General features: G+C 46.8%; 1 protein-coding gene across 3 annotated transcripts; it reads right to left on the reverse strand.

Moving 5' to 3' along the window:
• Positions 1 to 7,765: 7,765 nt before the first annotated feature.
• Positions 7,766 to 10,576, reverse strand: LOC123403066 (dof zinc finger protein 2-like). Of its 3 annotated transcripts, none has more exons than XM_045097038.1 (2): positions 10,144 to 10,576; positions 7,766 to 9,210 (listed from the first exon to the last, which is right to left on the reverse strand). In XM_045097038.1, the coding sequence occupies exons 1-2, from the start codon at positions 10,378 to 10,380 to the stop codon at positions 8,035 to 8,037; spliced, it is 1,413 nt and encodes a 470-aa protein (XP_044952973.1). In that variant the 5' UTR covers positions 10,381 to 10,576; the 3' UTR covers positions 7,766 to 8,034. The 3 variants fall into 3 exon arrangements, with proteins under 3 accessions (XP_044952973.1, XP_044952974.1, XP_044952975.1); XM_045097039.1 differs by lacking the exon at positions 10,144 to 10,576 and adding an exon at positions 9,852 to 10,123; XM_045097040.1 differs by lacking the exon at positions 10,144 to 10,576 and adding an exon at positions 9,486 to 9,813.
• Between the last annotated feature and the right edge of the window lie 10,860 nt (positions 10,577 to 21,436).

A 21,436-nucleotide genomic window follows, 5' to 3' on the forward strand; every position in this document is an offset into this window, starting at 1 on the left:
CAATTGGTCCTGCCGGTCAGAATGCTCAAAAAATATTAAACAGGGCAAATTGCGGCAATACTTTTGCTGAATGGGGTAAAATGGAAGGAATCTCGCTAGATGGGGTAATTAGTGTAAAAATATCAAAATAGGGGGTAAACACCGGAATTTACTCTAATTAATAACAAAATATATTTCATTGGACTAATGATTCTACCAAGTATATTTCAGGAAAAGTTCAATGAATGGATTGACAAAGGATTGTGAGGATATCTTCTCGATGAAAGGAACATCAAGTGGCAACAAGATTCAAGACACTACATTTTGCTTCTATGTTAGAAATCACAAGTGAATCCAGAGGAAAACCAATACTTTTAAAAGGGTATGAGGTATCTATGGTGATCTTCTTGCTCAAGTGCTCAGAGTTAGCCACCAAAAACCCTCATGAAAGTCTCCCACGAATTATTCTATCTAAAGCCTAACACACAAATTCGGTGTCACCAACTATTCCAAATCGACCCTACCGAGTTTCATACTAGATAGATCTAGAGCCAAACCCTATCCTTCTCAATGCCACCAAGTTTGATTTCGGTGCAACCAAAAAACATAGACCAACTCTGTGATGTCCATTTGCTAAAAAATGGAATTTCCAATTTTCGCAAATTGGTGCCACTGAGTTTGGGTAATTTCCTAGGCCAACCAAATCGGACTCATCGAGAATTATATATCGGTCTCACCAAAACGCCAAAATTTTCCACCTTTTGCACTAGTCTGTGCAACCGAGTTTTTACTTTGATTTCACCGAGTTGTGCAATAATGTTGTAATGGTTGGATTTTTGGAGATGCCTCTATATACCCCCGCCTCCCTCTCATTCGTAGAGAGGGCAATCAGAACAAGCAACCACTTACCCATCTATTTTCTAAGAGAGAATCACGTACTCATGTGTTGAGATCAAAATATTACACTCCTACTAGATGAATCTTGATTTCTAGCCTCCCCAAGTTGCTCTTCGCCCAATCAATTTCTTCTACCAAGCCAAGTATGTGAGAGTGTGATTAGGTGTTGAGGCGACTATCTTTTGAAGCACAAGAGCAAGGAGTTCATCATCCATACCACATTTATTACTTTTTGGAGAGTGGTGTCTCCTAGATTGGTTAGGTGTCGCTTGGGAGCCTCCTGCTTCGTGTGGAGTTGAACCAAGAAGTTTGTAAGGGAAAGGAGATCGCCTACTTCCTGAATATCTACCCGAGTGAGGCTAGTACTTCATGGACGTAAGCTATCATGGTATAGACAAGGTTGCTTCTCCGTGGACCCTTCATGGGTGGAGCCCTCCCTGGACTCTCGCGGCCATTACCCTTCATGGGTTGAAGTCTCCATCAGCATGAACGTACGATAGCACCACCTACCGGAACCACGGAAAAAAATATTTGAGTCCCCATTGCGTTTGATCTTCCTATACCTACCCTCTACTTACATGTGCATTTCTTTATTTTCCTCTCCTATACTCTTAGACTTGCATGTTAAGGATGTGCTTGACTTGCTACAATTTATAAAACTTGCCAACTATTAAAATTGGGAAAAGCCTAAGTTTTTATTTGGTCAACTAGTCTAATCACTGCCCCCTCTAGACATACTTTGGATCCTACACCTTCACAAACCATTAGATTGACAAGGTCCATTTTACCCTAACCTTGTAACCCACAAGTAGTTTCTTAGCTGCTATAACTTGGATTGGGAAATATGAGCTATATTTCCACCATACAACCACATGATTGACTACTTAACTATTACTACTAAAATAATGGATCGATCTGGGTGGACTCGCTTTGATTGAGTCATTGGAGTGTAGTCATTGGTGGGGAATGCCACCAAGGTATCAAAGGGATTGTACGAGTTTAAAAGTTGAGCTGCTTCCATGTGTGACCGTGAGAGAATATGGGCTCTGTCTTGACCAATAAGTTATGCGAACCTTCCCACCATAGACCACTAGATGTAGTTATTGCATTGTAGAATGGACTAGGTCTCTCATTTCTAAGAGGGCAACTACTTCTCAAAAGTCTTGTCTTGATGTACCGAGATACTTCACAAGTGAAGCTTGGTAGCACAAGGGTGTGATTAGGAATCACGGGTAAAGTATTGATACGTCTCCAACGTATCTATAATTTTTGATGGTTCCATGCTATTATCTTGTCAAACTTTGGATGTTTTGTATGCCTTTTATATCTTTTTTGGGACTAACTTATTAACTCAGTGCCAAGTGCCAGTTCCTGTTTTTTCCGTGTTTTTGACCCTTTTCAGAGGAGGATTTTAAACGGTGTCCAAACGGAATAAAACTTCCGAAAAGATTTTTTCTGGAACAGAAGATACGCACGAGACTTGAGAACCAAGGCAGGGCCCCCCAGGAGACCCCACAAGCCCCCTAGGCGCGGCCAAGGGGCCCGTGCCTAGCAGTCTTGTGGGCCCCCTGTGGCTCGTCTGCCCTACCTCTTCCGCCTATAAATTCAGAAAAATTCCAAAACTGCGAGAGACATCCACGAAAATACTTTTCCGCCGCCGCAAGCTTCTGTCTCCGCAAGATCCCATCTGGGGCACGTTCTGGTACCCTGCCGGAGGGGGGATTCAGATATGGAGGGCTTCATCATCAACACCATGACCTCTCCGATGATGCGTGAGTAGTTCACCATAGACCTTCGGGTCCGTAGCTAGTAGCTAGATGGCTTCTTCTCTCTCTTGGATCTTCAATACAAAGTTCTCCATGATCTTCATGGAGATCTATCCGATGTAATCTTCTTTTGCGGTGTGTTTGTCGAGATCCGATGAATTATGGATTTATGATCAGATTATCTATGAATCTTATTTGAGTTTCTTCTGATCTCTTATATGCATGATTTCATATCCTTGTAATTCTCTTCGAGTTGTGGGTTTTGTTTGGCCAACTTGATCTATGATTCTTGCAATGGGAGAAGTGCTTGGTTTTGGGTTCATACCGTGCAGTGACCTCTCCCAGTACAGAAGGGGCAACGAGGCACGCATCGTGTTGTTGCCATCAAGGGTAAAAAGATGGCGTTTTCATCATTGGTTTGAGTTTATCCCTCTACATCATGTCATCTTGCTTAAGGCGTTACTCTGTTCCTCATGAACTCAATACAGTAGATGCATGCTGGATAGCGGTCGATGTGTGGAGTAATAGTAGTAGATGCAGAAAGTAACGGTCTACTTGTCTCGGACGTGATGCCTATATGTATGATCATTGCCTTAGATATCGTCATGACTTTGCGCAGTTCTATCAATTGCTCGACAGTAATTTGTTCACCCACCGTATTATTTGCTATTTTGAGAGAAGCCTCTAGTGAACACTATGGCCCCCGGGTCTACTTCACACCATATTTTCAACCTTACACTTTTACTTCGTTGCACTTTCCGCCTTCAGATCTCACTTTGCAATCAATCTTGAAGGGATTGACAACCCCTTTATAGCGTTGGGTGCAAGCTCTTTTGTGTTTGCGCAGGTACTTTGGACTTGACCTCAATTCTCCTACTGGATTGATACCTTGGTTCTCAAACTGAGGGAAATACTTACTGCTCCTGTGCTGCATCACCCTTTCCTCTTCATGGGAAAAACCAACGCAAGCTCAAGAGGCAGCAAGTACACAAACATGTGCAGAGTGTATAAAACTGATTATGATTATCTGTTTCCAACAACTCATTCGAGAACTGTGAGTTGATCGCAAGGGAAGCTTGCGACCGAAGTGCGAGGCGGAGGTCCATACGCTCAAGTGCTATATCTAGGACTGTCGCATGATACATGTGTCTAGGATTGCCGTGTGATACGGTATATCCAACTATTAGAGTAGACCAATATTATAAAGATATGGAAAAACTATTTTGTGCAAAGGAAAACCAGTCACACGAGTAAGCATGTTTATATTTCTATGAGCCATCCCTCGTGAAGCTTGCCAATACATCAAATGTATTAACCCTTGTGGCTCCAACATATCATTTTGTAGGCTACTGTATCACAAGGAAGGTTACAAAGTAGGGTTACAATGCTATACTCAACTCTTGTGTGTTAGTCGATGGATACCACAACACCAGAATAGTATTCCCATGCATGTTTGAGATGTAAGCTAGCCGTGAGCTAAGAAGGTTTCTATTGTAAAGAACGGGATCTTCGATGTAATACTATGGCGTGATGTATTTTTGGTATTTCATCATTGGCTGTGTGTGAGCTATTGATCCAGGACTGGCACAATAAACACACAGAGATTCGGGGCCCTCTTACAAGATCGGGTCACGGTAGTAGACTAGTGAACTGTATTCGTATCATAAGAATGGAGCTCCATGCGACTGAGCATGCACATAGTTTTACCTTTTTTTAGTTTAAATATGTTCAAAATGTCAAAAATAAATAATTCAGTTTGTATTAAATTTGTTTTTTTTGTAAGAATTTCATCATGTTTGTTAAAAAAAGTTTGAAATGTATGCGGTAGCATTGGATGATCGGTTTCGACATCCATCTCCTCAAACTAGTCCCCTGTCCGTGGATGGATGTCGAAGTAAATTTACGGGTCTGGAGATGCCTTGTTTTCTGGTTTCTAGGCACTTTGCCCCAAGATCAATAGAGAAATGTTATTTAGGCCAACTCCAGCCCGTGTCTGTTTGAGGTAAAACGGACATGCCACGTAGCCCAGCGCGCGGGCGCAAATGGACATTTGTCTGTTTTCTGTCCACTTTCGACCCATTCCCAGCCCAAACTTGGTCCGGTTTTGAGGTGAAACGGGCAGCGCGCGGACGGGCGAGACGCGCGCGCCTGTCCTCCCCTGGCCCACCCGTCGGTGGAACAAAGAAGCACGGCCTTCCCGCCCTCACGCCCCGTTCCATTTCATCCCCCCCCCCCCCAAAACCCTTCCACGCCCCGCCCGCCACCCTCCCTCCATGGACGATCTACCGCCGAATTCTGGCAACCCGGTCGTCGTCTCGGCCACCAAGGCGAAGAAGAAGAAGAAGGCATCCCAGGGCACGAAGAAGTCGCGGTCGGAACTCATGCTGGAGGAGCTCGCAAAGCTGGATGCGGAATCGGCCAAGAGGCGAAACCGGTGACGGAGGCGAAGAGGAAGGATGTCGCGACAGCGTACGCCATCGAGCTCCCTGCGGTGGAGGCCGCGTGGCAGAAGGCCGATGCTCAACAGAAGGAGGACATCGTCAGCAAAGCGCACACCCTCCTGAGGATGGGGTTGTGCCGTCCGACGAGCTTCGCGGCTGCGCTCGTTAGGCCGGCGAGCACAGGCTCGTCGATCGTCCGGCCTCCGCAGTGCCCCTCCCCGACGTCGTCGACCACGCCATTGTCGCCCAGTTTCCCTCTGCCAAGGTGCCAAGCCCAGACCCATTTGTCGGGGTCGCCAAAAGTTAGTGTGATCGCGTCGTCCATGCCGCGCCCCTTGTCCGTCATCGACCTCAACGTCACGCCAGGGTCCTGCCGCGGCGACCGCCCGTCCGTCGAGATGCAAAGAAAGCAAGCCCGGCCACCGTCTACGGCCACCATGTCGTCGCCCCGCGTCCTGTTCGGCAAAATGCCAACACCGACGCCAACGGTCGAGGACCCTTTCTACGGCTAGTTCATGGAGAATGTTATCTTCGAGGGCTATGGCGAGGCCTTCCAGACAGGTGGGCAGGGCGGAACCTTTGATCCGGAGGATACCCAGAGCCAAGATGGCCGCGGCGAGTACATAGCCAATGAAGACTTCGAGGCCGACCATGGTGACTTGTGGCATGAAGAAGATGACATATATTGCGAAGGTGATGAAGAAGAAGAGGACGGCATCGATATTTCGGGCGAGCCATTGTTCATCGACGAGCTCACCCAAAGAGCGGAAGCTCAAATGAGGAAGAAGAGCATTCGTATGGGATCATACACACAAGATGAGGACAAGTTAATTTGCGAAAGTTGGAAGGATATTGGCCAAGATCCTAGAGTCGGTGCGCAACAAAAGGGAATTGTTTTTTGGACAAGAGTGACGCTGGTGATCATGAGCGTGGACTTGAGCAAGATGAGCGAGAAGACAAGAAGCTGGTTCGAGGCCCGGTAGAAAGAGATGTTTGACATCGATGGCCTAAACTAGGAGGCTGGCATGGCGAGCCGGCCGCTGGCTGTGTTGCCGGCGAAAAACCTATTCTTTTGGAGGCCGGCTGTGTTGCCGGCCGCTGGCTGTGTTGTCGACGAAAAACCTATTCTTTTGGAGGCCGGCTGTGTTGCCGGTCGCCGGTTGTGTTGTCGGCCGCTGGCTGTGTTGTCGGCGAGGACGTGTAGGCTCGATGTGCTGCTGGCGTGATCTAGGACCGCTTGCATGATCTATGGGTCGTGGCTATTCGAATGCTTGTGTTTGAAAATGAGGCGGAAAGGATGCGGCCAAGGATGGGTCCGTGCGTTGGTCACACCGTCACCGCATCTTAAAAATGGCCCGGATACGACCACAATATACTAACGTCAAAACGTACTTCCGGATGGGTCGTGCGTTGGAATTGACGTTAGTATATTGGGAATTGACGTTAGTATATTGTGACTATTGTTGAATGACCAATTGTAGTAAGCTAGTACCGTAGGAGGGATGATATACAGGAGAGCCATGGGAACCAGATGTATCATGTATGGGCCAATGGCCTACTAGGACTGTAGGACATGGTTGCACTTGCACACACACCCAAACATACCATACCATATCTTATCTTCCTTAATGATGAGTAGTCATAGCAGCACATTAAATATGACAGTGGTAGTTTATTTGTATCTAAGGTTGGCCAAATGCAATAAGGTGACCGATTATTATATGGCAGGACCCCATCTCTAGGAGAATGTTTTTGTGGGCTCCAAAGAGTACTCCTAGACCTAGTAGTACTAGAATTCAAGGAAAACAAAAGATTAATAGAGGTCAGGTACTCTGGGCAGGATGCAAGGGGCGTGCAAGATATTGATGAGGATAGGCTAGGGCACTACTGGTTTAGAAAAAAGCCATGGATCGTACAAACGAGCACGCACATATGATAATGTTTCGTGGGTGTGTGTGTACAGAGAGAGGGGGGGGGGGGGGGGGGGTAAGGGTGCTTGTCATACATACATATTCTCTCCTCCATTCCGCTGCTTTTCTCCTCCTACCGCTAGTGCTTTTCATGGCTGGAAGATTCTTGGTTTTGGGATGATGGCGAGATACGACATCTCAGAGCTAGCCTGCCTGCTACAAGAAAAGAGCACACAAGGAGAGGGCAGATATGTGTTGACAGGCATGCAGGGTAAAAAAAATACATATTGCGAATGATGAGGGAAATATGTCTATATATTAATGTATTTTGTATATAATATAAACGGCAATAAAATACACATTACAAGTTGTTCTAAAGCCGTGGATCATGAAAACACGCCTGCTACTAGGTAGCCCTCTAGATCAGTACAGCAAACCGATCGATATAGGATCCTGCAGCCTGCACAGTGTGTCAAACTGACTGTAGAGCAATGTGTTGAGTGTTGACTGACTGACGAGTGATGATGCCAATCTTGCACTGAAATTGAATGAACCTTCACAACATCCATTCACCCACATACTGCACGGTCCGATGCATGCATGCAAAACCTAAAGACAAAAGAAGAGTCTGACAATGCCAATCTAGTCGATGTTCGACTCGAACCATGTGGTAAAAAAAAATGGTGCATCTACATGAACAACTTCATATGAAATTGTCATGGTGATCAGAGATGAGAGATTCAGTTGCAGAAGATAAATAGTAGAAGCCGTATAATCACTAGTTCAACACACCTTACTTAATCTGTGTACTCAGCTGTGTTAGACCCCCAAGTTGATCGTCACCACACACATGAACAAACACCAAGAAATTAAGGAAGGAAGGCCAAGAACAGTAGAAAAACCAAACGCAATCAAAAGAAGGATCAAACGCCATATGTAACACTAATCACCACCACCGCTTATTAACCCGCTTGTCTCTATCCCTATCATCTCCACATGCTGACAACCGCGTGTGCATGAGCCATGCATGCTGTCGCCATCCTACCACGAGCCGCCGCCACCGCCACCGCCGGCGTCATTGCTGCTGCCGTTCCCGATCATGCTGTTATTCCAGAACCCCAGGGTCTCATGGCCACCGCCGCCGCCTTGCTCTTTGCTGTGCTCAAACTGATCACCGCCACTTGCACCACCACCTCCAGCTGCGTTAGCCCCCGGCTTCAAGTCCTCAAAGGGGAACAGCATCCTTCCCGTTGCGCTCTCCTGCGCCCCCTGCAACCCGCCGCCGTATCCCCCGCCGTCGCCACCTCCTCCCGTGTCCAGCGAGAACCCGAGCATGTTCTGAACCTGCTGCTGCTGCTGCTGCTGCTGGTGTTGCTGATGCTGATGCTGGTGATGTTGTTGCTGCTGCTGCTGCTGCTGCTGGTGATGTTGCTGCTGATGCTGCAGGGGCATGCGGAACTCGCCAAGCGCAAACCCCGCGGCTGCGTACTCCGGCGGCATCCCGAGCTGCACCTGCGGCAGCGGTACGTAGCAGCCGGTGCTCCTCAGCAGCTCCATCGCTGAAAACGTGCCCATGCCCCTCCCACCGCCCACGCCATTGGCCGCCATGGCGCCTCCCGGGTTGCAGACGCTGCTGCTCTCCAGGCTAGGGAACGCCGCGAACTCGGACGGGTGCAAGACGCGGCCGTGGTGGTGCGGGAACGCCAGGTTGAGGTCGTGCGCGCCCTCGTGCATCAGCTTCGGGTTCTTGGCCGGCATCCCGCCGACGGGGACCGTCCCAGACGCCGCCCCGGATGTAGAGACGGCGCCCGCCGCGGACGACACCACCGAGGACGACGATCTCTTGTTCTTCCGTGAGCCGCCGCCGACGGGCACGTTGCGGAGCGAGCCGCCCTCGGTCCAGTAGCGGCGGCACGTCTTGCAGAAGTAGCGCGGCTGCTGGAGGCTGTAGTTGTTGTAGTAGCAGAACTTGGTGTTGGTAGAGTTGCACCTCGGGCAGTTGATTGCCTTCTCCTTCTGCGGCCGCGCCGCCTTCCGCTCGGTGGAGCCCGTCCCGGCCGCCGCGCCCGCTCCTGCTGCCGGCTGGCCAGGGAGGGGAGCCCTCTGGGCTTCGGCGCCAGACGGCGGCGCCGGCTGTGGGCTCGGGTTCCCATTAGGATTAGGATTTGGGTTTCCAGCCATGATCATCTCCTCCATGGGCTTCACGAGCCCTAGCCCCTGGTGATGGACACATATTGCACTTCATTAGATGTCACAAAGCCGAATCGTCAAATGTTAACGCAAGTAGTAATAAGAACTAGTAATAGGCCAAGAACATGCTGTAGAGAGAGGAATGGATGGGGGGATATGACACTGAGAGCCTGAGGTGAGAGGATTCTTATGGTGCAACAAAGAACCAAGCAAATGGATACAAAGTGAGATTAAAGGGCGGGGAAAAGGAGAATGAAAAAGGTGGGGAAAAAAGGAAACGAAAAGATGAGAGAGAAACACACCACCACCACCACACAAAACACAACTTTGTTTGTAGGGTTGCGCTTGTGGCCGGCTTGGCAGTACCGTCGCTGCTACATCATCCAAGACATGGCTACTCTTTTGATGCAAGGCGCCGGAGGAAAGAGAAGGGGAAAGCTAGGAGAAAAGAGAGATGAAAAGGATGAGGGGAAAGGATAAGAAAGAAAGGCAGGAACAAAGGCAAAGAAAAGCGGTGCGTGCCCGTGTATGCGCCTTTCGAGGATTAAAAGCGGAGACAGGGGAGAATTAAAGGCCCCGAGACCTGAGCTCGACGCCAACGGAGAAGACAACACACGGACAGAAGAGAAGGGGAGAGAAGAGAGAGAGAGAGAGAGACATGGCCATACATGCATATAGATCTGCAGCAGAAACAAAAGGTTGGCCATGGCGGTTCCCAAGAACAGCAAAGGCGCGCAAGATCGTCATATCCCATCAAGGAAAGCGAGCGCAAACATCGAGGGCATGGTAAAAGGAATAGTCAGACCAAGAAGGCAAGAACACAGCAACAAGATCTGCAAGAAGAAGCCAACTGGCCAGCCGTGGCGAGAGATCTTGCATGCAAGGCCCTAGATGCGGTCGAGCATCGATGTCGTGGTAACCTGGATTCGGGAGGGTCACGTATGAATATCATCAGCTCACCTGGTGCCACTGGGCTGCATCCATCCAAGGATCGATCCCAATTGCTTCTCGTGCTCGCCGACGGAAATCCTCGCCGGCCGCGCTATGAACAGGAGGAGAGAAGGAGGGGCGAGGGAAGGACGGGGAGGAGCAGCTGCTAGATGTCGTCTCGAGCACACGGAAGAGAGGGAGAGGAAGGAATGTCTTGTGGATGACCGTAGTGGGATTGCTGCCCCTTCTCTCTCCTCCATATGTCATGAGATAGTGGGATTCTTTTTCTCAGTAGTATATTTTTTATGTCCTCGGGCTAGAGCAGGGGAGGAGGAGGGAGGAAGAGGGAGGGAAATTGCTGCGCTAGCTTGGGTAGCAGCAGCTAGTAGCATGTTTTTTTGCCGTCTGAAGGGAACGACGCTGATGAGCGCTGCTGTCCTTCGTTGGTCGCCCAAGTTTGTCCGCGTGTAGACAAGTGTGTTTTGTGTTGGTGCGAGTTTTTGGTGCCGTTCGCAGAGGACTCTTCGGGTGAGTCGGTGAGAAACTGGTCAACCCGAGGCCAGGGCCAGGGGCGCGGCTCTGATCGGAGTGATGGTCCATGGGGCCACGCACGTGCGTGGCATGTCATGCCACGTGCGAGCAACTAACCAGTGTGTTTCTAGTGTTTAGCGGTGGGTGTGAGCATCATGGATGCTGGGACTGATCGGCTAGGACACAAGCTCCTTCATTTCGGATGTGTATGAGCAAATTTAATGCGGTGTTCATAGCACCTCGTTTATAGTTTGTGGTGTTGATATTCACCACACGTATGACATATTAGACATCCGTTCACACAACGTGTGTGGTGTACGGAGGAGGCAGTTCATATGAATTGTAGGTGGGCGAATAATAAAATTGTTCACACGTGTGGACGCATCTACTTCGTGTCACACGTTCAAAAAGCATTATTCATCCTCACTCGCACGTGTGGCACGAAGCAAATCTGCGCACACATCTTGACGCAGCTACGTTAGTTACCCACGAGATGACATTTTAGTTACCTTCGGGATGGCAAATCTAGTTACCCGGGATGGCGAATGTAGTTGTAAAAGCATGTCAACTCTCTCTGTTTTGGTTAACTATAATTACCCGTGGGATGACACTTTAGTTATCGAGGGATAGTTGTCATGTATGTTTACCTACTTGCCGCACGTGGTCCAACCATAGTTATCACGTGTGGATAATCACAGTTGCCATGTGTGTTTACCTGGTTGCCACGAACACGCAACTCTAGTTGCCATCTAGCAACGAATCGTAGTTGTCATGTGTGTTTACCAAGTTGTCACATACGCGTAACTTGCAGTTGCCATCTAGCAACGTATGAGCGTCGTGTGGGCGAAGAGCAGTTCGCCCACACGCGCGTGGACTAGGTGGTGATTGTATGGGTAGAAACTGGTTCGCCCACACGACGCAGCTGGCAACCGCGCGTTGTGGGTCGTGTAGGCGAACTCTCCAACGCCCACGCACACGATGATGCCTACGTGGCACTAAAATTCCAATAGATTCCTTTAAGATTCGTGCAAAACAGAATCAACGTGGATAGACGCGTGAGGACGAAGTACAAACCTGCCATACGTGCAGGTGTTATCATTTGGGTAGTTTTTACATGCGTGTGATAAAAAAGTTATAGTTCGATAGTTCGTGCTAATTTTTTGCCCTACTAGGGCAGTTGTTCGAGCCTCCGGAGTCACTATGTCGCCACCTCCTCCTCACTAACGGCCTCCTTTTCATACGTCTTCATGGTGGCCGTCAAGCGCTTCAACATCCTTACACAGATGACGTGCATGATCATCGTCGCATCAGGATCTAACTTGCCCATTCTCATGGTTAATATTTTAGTATCCTTTGAAGTGCCCACGAGCTTAACTTTTCTCTCTTCGAGTTTGGTCTTCTTCTGTTCGAGGTTGATTTTCTTCTCGTCACCATCATTAATATGTTAAGCCTTTATGCATGTATCCGATGACGAAGGTTAGGCAACTACTGTTGATGGCATACTTGTCCGCCCGACCCCTCACACCATTCTCATATTGTCATACATTAAGTTGCATGCTCTCGTTCCCGGCCCTTTAATCAAGCAATGTGTAATCTATTGCCTTAAGATCACCTACTCTATCTTTATAATCCCAACATCTGGTTTTTCATTGGTAAAGAATCTACCAATCTCCACATGTTTGGTTCTATAATGTTGAACTCGGTTGTTTCGACTTGTTATCGTACCATACGTTCATACAAGTGGTCTTCAATATCTTCAGCTATTTTAATAGATTCCTTGTCCATGAAAACTTGCTTCAATCCGTGATACATGGTTCTATATTCAACCTCTATGGTTGATTTGGAAACAATAAGTTGTTCCTTGCTTCTCCGAGACACAAGATTCCCTCCAACAAAAACACAATGGCCTGAAGTTGGTCTACTGTTATCCAGTTACCTGACCAATCTGCATCATAATAACCATCCATGACAAGGCGTTCATGACTCTCGTATATCAGACCTTTTCCAAGGGAACCTTTCAAGTATCTAAATATGCTATACATTGGCTCAAGATGTTCACTCCTAGGCTCATGCATATATCTACTCACAACACTTACTTCAAAAGCAATGCATGGTCATGTATGACACAAGTACATTAATCTTCCCACCAATCATTGATTTTCTATTTATTTACGAGACAACATGATCGAGCCGTCACTTTATCATTGTGATCAATTAGGGTCCAAGGAGCTCGATAACCTAACATGCCTACAGCACACAGGAGGTCGAGAGTATAGTTTATTTGAGAAAGCGCTATTCCTTTTCCACACCTGACCACTTCTATACGAAGGAAATATTTGAGTCAAGAATGATCTTTAACTTCAAAGGCCTTATTGAGACACCCTTTAAACCTCACTATATCCACGTCATCATCATCGGTGATAATGATATGATCAACATAAATTACAAGGATGGTTATTTTCCCTTTGGGGGCACCATAGTATTATCCATACCCCATATCACACAACGCCCATCTAAACTTGTCAAACCAAGATCTTGGGGACTACTTCAGTATATAAAGAGTTTATCTTAGCTTGCAAACCTTGCCAACAGAATCAGAAGTCGAGAATCCATGTGGAATCTCCCTTTATACCTCCTCCACTAAGTTCCCATTCAAGAAGGCATTCTTCGTATCAAGTTGGTATAAAGGCCACCCGAAAATTGCTGCACAGGAGATGAGACCCTCTGAAAGTGCAATCATTCCCTTAATCATATTTTGATGTTGCCGACAACATGCATATAGGTAACTAACCATTTATGTCAAGTGCATCTCAGGTCTAGTTCTCAAAAGACTATTGTGCGGATCATGACTAATATAATCAAAATGCTCAAGTACGGAGAAACAAGACAAAAAAGTTCTAGCTCTTTTTGGTTTACTCTTGAGTATAGAGATCCCGCACTATTAAGAGGTGTTCACTAGCTCCCGCAAAAGACTTGCTCAAAACTCACGAAAACTTCACGGTTTTGGTCTCCATCTTTTACTATCATATTCTGCCTTTGTTTTGTCCGGGTGTGTGGCGCCTCACAGCCAACCAAATTTCCGGTGTTCTTTGAAAATCCGTTGCCCCCACACCAGCACCGAATCAACGGATTTCTGGTCTATCCAAACGACCGGTCACCGAATGTCCGACGTTCTACGGGCATCCGATCCGTGGTTCCCATGTTTCCTCTGCTCCTTCGCTTGCCAACTCCACTTTCTAGTGTCCCGACGACCGGGAATCTCGTTGGATGCCCGATCTTTGTTTTTGATGTGGACGACCGGTGTCCTTTGGACGTCTGGTAACTCCGCAACTTAAGTGGTCTCCAACGGTCATATCTACACTAATACTACTACATATACCCTTTTCCCACTCCAGGTGAGGGTTGACCAACACAATTAAAGATCTCAAGAACAATATTTCTCTCACTCTGTTGTTCTTACACCAAATCCTAGATCCCAAGTGCATTTATGAGGATTCTTGAGTGTTGCTCCAATATAGATGGCTCGTCTCTCTCCCCTCCAGTCAACTAAAGGAATTCGTGATTTGAGAAAGGTGTGAGTGTGTCCCTTGATCTTGTTACTCTTGGAGGCTGGAAACTCCTATGCGGTAGGAGTTCTTCGGAGAGCAATCAAACCATTGTGATTACCCCTAAAAGTTTTGTGAGGGTTTGGAGATCACCGCAAGTTCTACCACTAGTGGTTGAGAAACGACTTAGTGGTGTTTTCTCAAGGAGATAATATGGTGAGCCTTCATGGCATTGGTGTACCTTCATGGTAACATCCACATCTCTAAATGGTGTCCTAGCTTCCCTCCAAGGAAGTGAACATCGACATACATCCTAGTCTCTCGGAGTTGAGGTTATCCCTAACCTAGCTCCCTACTTGTGGTTACTTGTATACTCGTGTTGTCATACTTTACATTGTGTTGTTTATCTATTTATTTGCTTAACTAGCTCACTATACATGTAAACTTATCACCTTTGCAATTGTTAGGTTCACTCTCATATTCCGCGTTATTGCCTAAAATTGCTAAGTAACTATTAAAATTTGTAACTGTACCTATTCACCCCCCCCCCTCTAGGTCCAGGTTGATCCTTTTGATTGTTATCAGATCTCGGTTCTGTAATATTTTGGCTTAACCGCCATAGAGCGAGATGGATAAGGATGGGAACCCCCTTGTTGCACTCCCACTTTCGAAAGATCCAACTTCTTCGGAAGTGCACAAATCCTTCACCTCTCAGGATCTAGAAAGGGCCCTTGGTAAGCAAAAGGGGGAGCATGATGATTCTGTTGAGGCCTTTGTCAAAATAAGGTTGGATGCATTGGCTACATGAACTCCACTACTTGAGAACCCATTGGGTGTGATAAAGCAACCGAATGCATCTCTTCCTAATTTGGAACAACAACCTCAAGTTGGTGATAATACTAGTATTCCATGTGTTAGGGCATATTTATGCCTAAGTAATTTTGGTGATTGATGACAGTACCTTAGTGGACTAATCGTGTGCATTGAGCATTTCATATAATACATGACAAAGTCACAAGACGATTCGGCACCCTCCGTGGTATAGAAGCACGGTGTCTTCTACGATTCTCTTTGGTGGTTTTGAGTCGTAGGAACGCCGTACTATTAAGAGGGATCAGTATTGGGAAGGTTTGGGTGGAATCAATCTTGCACGCACACACTTTTTCTCCATCTCCTTTCCCTTGAAACTATGGAGCTTTTCCCCTCTCTGGTCTTTCTCTTCTTGCAAAAATGTCCTCTAGCGGTAGTACCGCTGGCCCAGCGGTAGTACGACCCCTGGTCAGCGGTAGTACCGCTCCAGGACTTTAGTACCGTCATCCTTGCGGCTGTACTACGTCAGACTTTTTGCGAAGACTTTCTTGGCGGTGGTTGGCCCGATAGTATCTTTGCTCTACCATGGGCTCAGCGGTAGTACCGCTGCAGCTAGTGGTAGTACCGCTACAACCAGCGGTAGTACTGTTGGAGGGTCAGCGGTAGTACCGCTGCTGCCAGCGGTAGTACCGCTGGGCTCGTGCTGTGAGTGAGGAAAACGGTTGGATTTTTCCCCACTATATAAAGGGTTCTTCTTGCTCAAGAACCCTACCTTTGACCCTCCCAAGCTCCAGTGTTTCTCCCTAAGCTCAAAAGTGCCCGATCTCTCTCCCTAGCTAATCAAACTTGTTGATTTCCTAGGGATTGGTTGAGAAGGCCAAGATCTACACTTCCACCAAGAGAAAATTGATTCCCCCCACTAATCCCTTGCGGATCTTGTTACTCTTGGGTGTTTGAGCACCCTAGACGGTTGAGGTCACCTCGGAGCCACATTCCATTGTGGTGAAGCTCCTTGGTCTTGTTGGGAGCCTCCAAGCTTTGTGTGGAGTTAGCCCCAACCTTGTTTGTAAAGGTTCGGTCACCGCCTTCAAGAGCACCCATAGTGGAATCACGGCACCTTGCATTGTGTGAGTGCGTGAGGAGAATACGGTGGCCCTAGTGTCTTATTGGGGAGCATTGTGCCTCCACACCGCTCCAACGGAGACGTACTTCCTGTCAAAGGGAAGGAACTTCGGTAACACATCCTCGTCTTCATTGGTTCCACTTGCGGTTATCTCTAATCTTTACATTGTGTATGTTATTGTTGTAGACTATTTCTTACTTGCCTTAGCGATTATAGTTGGTAGCATCATATAGGTTCATCACCTAGTTGTCATTTTAGAGAACCTTTATGTTGCTAACCCTAACTTGTTAAGAGTAATTAAAAAGTGGACGTTGCCTATTCACCCCCCCCCTCCAGTCAACCATATCGACCCTTTCAATTGGTATCACAGCCAGGTCTCTTTATTAAGGGTTTCACCACCCGAAGAGTATAGATGATGATGAGGTAGGAGCCCATGGGCAACCCGAGGCCGTGGCCTTGACTTCGGTCACAAGGGATGACTTGAATGCGGCTATGGCTAACCTCAGGACGTCCTTGACGAACGAAGTCAAGACCATGCTTAAAGAGTTAATTGAGGGAATGAAAAGTTCTTCTCAACCGGCGTTGGTGGTTAAACCCGCCAACACGGATTCAGAGGCCAATTCCTCTAGGGAAGCGACTAAAGGTATGTGACCTTCTTCCCCTCTCAAAAATAATGGGACTGGAACCTATGCCTCAGTTCCACCTCCCATGGTCTATAGAGGACCGGCTCCTACACCGCGTATTAATCCTGTTGGTCCTCCTCCTAAGCTTGTTAAGGGTGATTTTGCTAACTTGGTGTTTTCTATTAAGTCTCATTTGAATCACATCTCAACAAATTTATGGAGAATCATCAAGCAAGGCTACTATCCTCATGACCCAAGCAACCTCACTCCAAGAGAAGAAGCGGACAATCAATATAATCACTTCGCATTATTTATTCTCCAGTCCGCAGTGCCTCCTGAAGATCTTCCTCACTCGCGCCCCTTCACTCTGGCTAAGGACTGTTGGGAGCACATTATGGTGATGTACAAGGGAAGCTCAAGCATTCAACGGTCCAACTATGAAGTGGTGCTTGATGAGGCCGATGAGTTTGTGATGAAGGAAGATGAGGACCCTTGTGATCTCTATCGAAGGGTGACTGCTATTGTTGTTGCTCTCAAGGATCATGGGAGCAAGAATGTGGATGACACATGGATCAAGCGCAAGTTTCTCAAGGCCATCATTCCATTTAACAAAGCCATGTCATCCGTCATTCGCCAACGACCAGATTTCCACTCCTTGTCTTCCAGTGAGGTGTTGGATGAATTCATTGCAATGTCAATCATGAACAAGACCGCTGATAATGCACTTGCTCGCGTTCGGTCAAAGAGAGCTTCACCCAACCTTGATTTAAAGGCAAAGGCTGCTTCTGAAGAAGAAGAAGAGGATGAGGAAGAGGAGAGTTGCCCTGAAGACACTAAGTATGCTTATCATAAGCACATGGCTCTTGCGTCAAGGCAATTCTGTGGCAACAAGAGGAACTCAAGGCCCAACCTCTCCAAGAATAACTCAAGTGGATTCAAGTCCAAGCAACGTGTGAGGACATGCTATAACTGCGGCAATGTGAGTCACTTTGTGGCAGAATGTCCCTATGAGAAGAGGGAAGACAATGGGGGCAAGCTCATTCTCAAAGACAAAACCAAGTTATTCCCAAACAAGAACAACTTTGTCAAGAAACCCCACCCAAAGGGTATGGTGGCACTTGAAGAGTACCCCTCCGATGATGATGACGATGAAGATATGGTGGCAACTGCGACTGCCGCCATTGCCACCCCTTCTCCCAAGAATATGTTTCTCTTCAACGCCCCAACGATAACCACATCGCCAAGTGCCTCATGGCGAAAGGTATCGATTAGGTAACACCCAGCATTAAGACCACCATCACCACTGCTCCTTCATTGTTGAATTGTGTTGATGATAGTGATGTTGTGGAACTTAATGAGCATGACCTTGACAAATTTCTGTGTACGATCAAAGGAGAACCCAAGAAGCACTTTGTTGCTCTTTTGGAACAACTGGGTGAGGTTAATGACCTCATCGAGTCTCGTGAGGAGACTATCTCCGAGCTGCAAGGACATAGTCGTGACTATGCCGATGAGATTGCTGAATTATCTATTGCACTAGAAAAGGAGCGCACTCTTCGTTTGGCTATTGAGGATTCATACAACGATGACTGTGCTAAATTGCAAAAGGAACTAGATCATGCTATTGTTCTTACTCGTGTGCTTAAGTCTGAAAAGGCTACACTTGGGGTTGGCCATGACAGACTCAAAGTGGAGTTTGACACACTTGACAAGGATCACAAGGTCTTGAAAGGTGATCATTTCTCCCTGAAAGAGTCTCATGATCAACTCCAAGCAAAGCTTACCAAGGAGATCTCTACTTGTCCTCCTTTCATTATAACTGATAATGCTTGTACAACTAACCCTTGTTGTGAGCATGTACATCTTGTTGAGGAAAATGCCAAGTTGAAGGATCAACTTGAGAAGGGCCTTGTGTCATGAATCCAAGGCGAGAAAAACATAAACGACCTCTTGAGCAATCAAAAGGGCGTTGTAGGATAGGAGGACTTGGACTTACATCCAAGTCGAAAAGAAAAAGGAAGAACAGGAACAAACGATCCCCTACCCTCATGGACATCTTTGTCAAAGAGGGCGAAGGGACTCAGAAGGAGAACAGGAACAAGGTGGAGAATGGTAGCATCAAGAAGGGCAAAACCATTCCTGCCAACACAGCCGGCAAACTCAATCCATTCTATGTTTTATGTCGTGCTAGTGATGGGCATGTTTATGCCAGATTTGTTGGTTCTTACTATGAGTCCACTGAATGGGCTATTTTGGCTTCCTAAGACCCTCGTCTCTAGCATTAAAGGACCCATTCAAAAATGGGTACCTAAAACCAAGCCTTGATCTATTGCAGGAGTTAGCTTCTGGTGGGGTGTCATGGTTGCTCTATAGTGGAGCAACAAATCATATGACCGGAAGAAAGGACTTAGTGGTGGATGTGCATCCTTCCCCATCTATGTCCACCCATGTCCAATTCTCCGATGCATCATCGTCAAAGGTATTGGGATTTGGTAAGGTGGTCATCTCTCAAGAGTTATCTATTGAGAAGGTCATGCATGTTGAGTCCCCTGCTTACAATTTACTTTCGGTTCGTCAACTTGCAATTATGGGCTTTTCCACATTCTTTAATCTTGATACCGTGGTCCTTTTGTGGAGCAAGACTCTTAAAGTAGACTATGTTGGATATGTCGAAAATGGTCTCTATGTGGTGAACTTTTCAAAGCGACCAACTAAGACTGCGACTTGTCTAATGGCTAAAGTTGATGTGGGATGGCTATGGCATCGCCGACTAGCTCATGTCAATATGAGATCTTTGCAAGTCTCCTCAAAGGGACCATGTTCGTGGACTAACAAATGTGAGTTTTGCCAGAGATCGTGCTTGCAGTGCCTGCATTGAAGGGAAGATTCATGAAACTGCTCATCGTCCAACGACTCTCATTTACACTAAGAGGAAGTTGAAGCTCCTTCATATGGATCTCTTCGGTCCTCCATCATTTGATAGTCTTGGGGGCAGAAAGTACTGCTTGATGATTGTTGATGACTACTCAAGATACACATGGGTATATTTCTTCAAGAGGAAGAGTGAGACTCAACAAACTGTCATCAACTTTGCTAATGAAGCTCAACGTCGACATGAAGCAAAGATTTTGATGATTAGAAGTGACAACGGCACCGAGTTCAAGAACTACAACTTGGATGAGTTTCTAGGTGATGAGGAAATCAAACATCAATATTCAGCACCATACACCCCTCAACAAAATGGTGTGGCGGAAAGGAAGAACCGGACGTTGATGGACGCGGCAAGAACAATGATGGCGGAATACAAATCTCCGTATAACTTTTGGGCCGAAGCCATCAACACAGCATGTCATGCATCCAATCGGCTCTATACCCGCAAAGGCTTGAACAAGACCCCATATGAGATTCTCACCAGAAACAAACCCAATCTCAAGTACTTCCGGGTATTCGGGTGTAAGTGTTTCATTCTCAAGAAAGGTGCACGTTTAGCTAAATTTGATTCTAGAGCTCAAGAGGGCATCTTTGTTGGTTATGCTACAAACTCTCATGCTTACCATGTCCTCAAAAAGTCCACCGGTCTCATTGAGGAAACGTGTAACGTGGAGTTTGATGAAAATAATGGCTCCCAAGTGGAGCAAAGTGGTCTCTATGATGTAGGTGATGAATTTCCTCCCCAAGCCATAAGAAGAATGGGGATTGGTCAAATACTCCCCATTGAGGAACCCCTTGTGGCCGAAGGAGAAGGACAATGCTCTACTCAAGTGGAGCCATCATCCTCACAAGCCCTACACGCTTCCGATGAACAAAGTGAAAACCCTCAACTAGTTGAACAAGTTCAAGGACAAGATCAATTGCTCAAAGATGGTGATGTGCCCCATGATGTCCAAGTGCTTACACAAGGTTCTGAATCTGCTCTAGATCAAGATCAAGTGCAACTACAAGATCCAGACCAAATAGAGGCACAAGATCAATATCAAGAGCAACCACAAGATCAAGGACAAACCAGTGAGCCTGCTCAAGTCAAAAATCAAGTTGATCAGGATGTTGTCTCTCAATTTCCTTCTGCAGCACCTAAGAGGGCTACTGGTGCCAAGGGAGGATCAAAACGCAAGGCCAAGCAAAGTAATCAAGTCGATGCTCCCCAGTTATCAAATGCAGAACTCTTGGAGCATCGCGCAGCCAAGATTGCAAACAAGCTGAGAGTCAAGTCACATCTTATGAAGAATGTGCTTGGTAGTTTGAAAAGGGGAGTGTCCACTCATCAACAAATTTGGAATTATTGTGAGCATCACGCGTTTGTTTCGTATTGTGAACCTCAACAGGTAGAGGAAGCGCTCGATGATGAGGACTGGCTTATGGCCTTGCATGAAGAACTCAACAACTTCGAGCGTAATCAAGACTGGAAATTAGTGCCAAGACCAAAGGAGGAACATAATGTCATCGGGACCAAATGGATCTTCAAAACAAACAAGATGCCAATGGGATTGTGGTTCGAAACAAGGAAAGATTGGTGGCTCAAGGCTACTCCCAAGTCGAGGGTATCGACTACGGTGAAACCTTTGCCCGTGTTTCTCGTCTAGAATCTATTCACATGTTGCTTGCATTTGCTTCTCATCACAATTTCAAATTACAACAAATGGATGTAAAAAGTGCTTTTCTTAATGGTCCTTTAAATGAGTTGGTCTATGTCA

The sequence above is a fragment of the Hordeum vulgare genome, chromosome 6H (assembly GCF_904849725.1).
Source record: "Hordeum vulgare subsp. vulgare chromosome 6H, MorexV3_pseudomolecules_assembly, whole genome shotgun sequence".
In the NCBI taxonomy this organism is placed as follows: Eukaryota; Viridiplantae; Streptophyta; class Magnoliopsida; order Poales; family Poaceae; genus Hordeum; species Hordeum vulgare.

Excerpts from the sequence above, each read along its gene's own strand:
- LOC123403066 (XM_045097038.1), bottom strand. The coding sequence starts at position 10,380 with ATGACATATGGAGGAGAGAGAAGGGGCAGCAATCCCACTACGGTCATC. Across the intron at positions 9,211-10,143 it reads ATGCAGCCCAGTGGCACCAG|GGGCTAGGGCTCGTGAAGCC; the intron begins GTGAGCTGATGA and ends GTCCATCACCAG.